General features: G+C 34.8%; 1 protein-coding gene across 3 annotated transcripts in view; it reads right to left on the bottom strand.

Moving 5' to 3' along the window:
• LOC128179088 (homeobox protein Meis1-like) overlaps positions 1–2,500 on the bottom strand; it is a 55,655-nt gene that overhangs the window by 42,085 nt on the left and 11,070 nt on the right. For all 3 annotated transcript variants that reach the window (XM_052846582.1, XM_052846583.1, XM_052846584.1), the window contains exons 6-7: positions 2,149–2,199; positions 1,666–1,824 (exon numbers count right to left, since the gene is read on the bottom strand). In XM_052846582.1, coding sequence (XP_052702542.1) covers positions 1,666–1,824; positions 2,149–2,199 — 210 coding nt within the window. The remainder of the gene's footprint in view (positions 1–1,665; positions 1,825–2,148; positions 2,200–2,500) is intronic.

Consider the following 2,500-nt stretch of genomic DNA (forward strand, 5'->3'; position numbering starts at 1 on the left):
GCAAACTGAGCTCAGACTTGGAGAAGGCTTGATGGTCCTCTGAATAGGGTGATCTCCAAGAGGAGGTAAACTATATGCACTTATATGTATTTAAGAGATCAGTTTTACCCAGGCCATGCAAGGGAAGGAGTCCCCGTCAGCGACAAGCAAGGCATGAAATCATGATCCGGGTAGAGGAGACGTGAAAAATTAGAATCGGAGATATTTGGCAGAAAGGTCAGATGTGATACCGCAGACAAAGGGCTTAAGTAAAGTGTTCGCTCGACCTCGGAACTATCAGGCCGCCTGACTGGAGTGTTTTATAAACAATGAAATATACAGAATAGATGGGTCATACACAGGCAACCATATCTTCACGACAGGTTCACAGATTAGACTCAAATTCACATTTTTGTAGTAATAATAAAAAGAACAGCCCACATGTAAAGTACAATAATAAGGTTTGGACCGAAACTTGGTAAAAAAAAAAATATCTTCTTGATTCACATAAAATCCCGAGAATTGTAATGTCAGAACACACAAAATAACCGAATGAACTGGGTAATATCAGGTAGCAATATTTCAAAAACCATTAAATCACATCCAGAATAACTCAAGTCTTTATAAAACGGCAAAGTGGCAAAGATATTAATACAGTCCTTTACATAGCACAGATCTAACAATTTAATACAATAACACAAATTGTCCCCTCTATTCCATTTTCTTTGCCTATGATTAATTTCAAGCTTTGTCAAGGCCAGCAAGGGATGTTGAAGTGAGTGTAATTTTATTGACCAGTTTGCTGTCAAGTTTACGACTTGACTATGATGACAATAACTGCGATAGGTCGTAAACGGCCTCACAAACCCTCGTACCAACAGCCGACCCTCAAAGACTCACAAACTATGCCTGAGATGTTTTCTATCCAAAGGGGAATCATTTTGTAATAAAATAATTCTTGAAGCAATGAAATTATAAACATTTCAACAGCGCTCTTCCAGTCTGCAAAATGTCGACGAGGGTTTAAATAAGTTGTGATTCCAACCGACATAGGATCATGTGCCGTTTCCCTCCGTCTAAGTTTTTTTTATTATGCACCATAAAACGAGTTTAACATGCTTCCTGTGTATATTCCCATTGTGTAAAAGTGGTCATGAAAACACACTAAACTGTGTATTTACATACACTTAGTAGGGAAACTTTTTTCTGACTAGCATGGTCATATAAATTTATAGTTATAATTTTTAAGAATTTAAAAAAAAAAAAAAAAAATATATATATATATATATATATATATATATATATATATATATATATATATATATATATATATATATATATATATATATATATACTTATTTTAACTCTTAAAAATCAACCTGTGTTCCTATTTCGAATGTCTAAATTAGAGGAAAAATTATTTCCTTTCACTTAGTTACAACTAATCAATCAGAGTTTAATTTTGAGTCAACTTTGGCATTTTTCATTGTTCTGTTTTATCAAGATTGCATTTTGCCTGGGTTTTTAGTTGGGGTTGACTACAGTTCCCGGGTGTTGTAAGTTTTACAGTGTTCAGGGTCCTATTTCTAGCCCAACAATCGATCGGGCTCTGTCGGAGGGTGTCTCTACTCGGAATCAATAAATGTAGTTTAGAATCCGGTATTTCTGGAAATACTTCTGTCTTACCTGTTGGTCCACCCCTTCTGTAGGATCCGGCGGATTTTCCGAACTCGATTTGGATGTTGTACTCCCCCCTTCTCGTTCATCAATCACTAAATCTATCGGCATTTTTCCTTTTAAACAACTGATGTACCGATGGCAAAAATTGTCACAGAGTTCATGCACCTAGAAGACAGAAGAATGACAGCATTTAGACATTTGTTGTCTTATCCCACAAAAATCGTTCTCACTCACAATGGGCAGAGAGGAGTTTTTTATGCCGAATTTTACACCTACTTTGATAAAATCTACACCATTTATCACAAGTTTGCATTGCAATGGTAAAGGCCACTCCACATTTCATTCATCTTATCGTCTCAGTATTTTTGCTGTGATAAGTACTGTTTTGTTATGCGTATGTGGTCAGATATGTACCAGGTTGTAATGTTTTGAAGATCTGGGTTTGTGGGGTGAATTTACACTTAGAGACGTGTATCAAAATATGTTTACCTTTTCCAGCTCCAGTAAGTGAAATCTTAACACTTGTATAGCCTGTATCATCTGCAGTGAAGAAAAATATTTTTTTATTAATTCAAATATTATACATATAATTTTTTTCAACGAAGATATGATATAGGAAGAATTTTCGTGAGCAGTAGAATATTTCAAAAAAAAAAATAAGAAAAAAATATTTATATCGAGTCTTGTAATCCAATTAGAGGGCAGTTCCCATCGCGGAGAAGATTTATTTTACAGAAAATATATTTCAGGCCAGATATAAACACAAAAACTTCGCTCCGATTCTTACTTTTCTCCCCACATAAACTATTTTATGTTTATAGACCAAGTCGTTAAGAATTCT

Source organism: Crassostrea angulata, chromosome 3, assembly GCF_025612915.1.
Source record: "Crassostrea angulata isolate pt1a10 chromosome 3, ASM2561291v2, whole genome shotgun sequence".
In the NCBI taxonomy this organism is placed as follows: domain Eukaryota; kingdom Metazoa; phylum Mollusca; class Bivalvia; order Ostreida; family Ostreidae; genus Magallana; species Magallana angulata.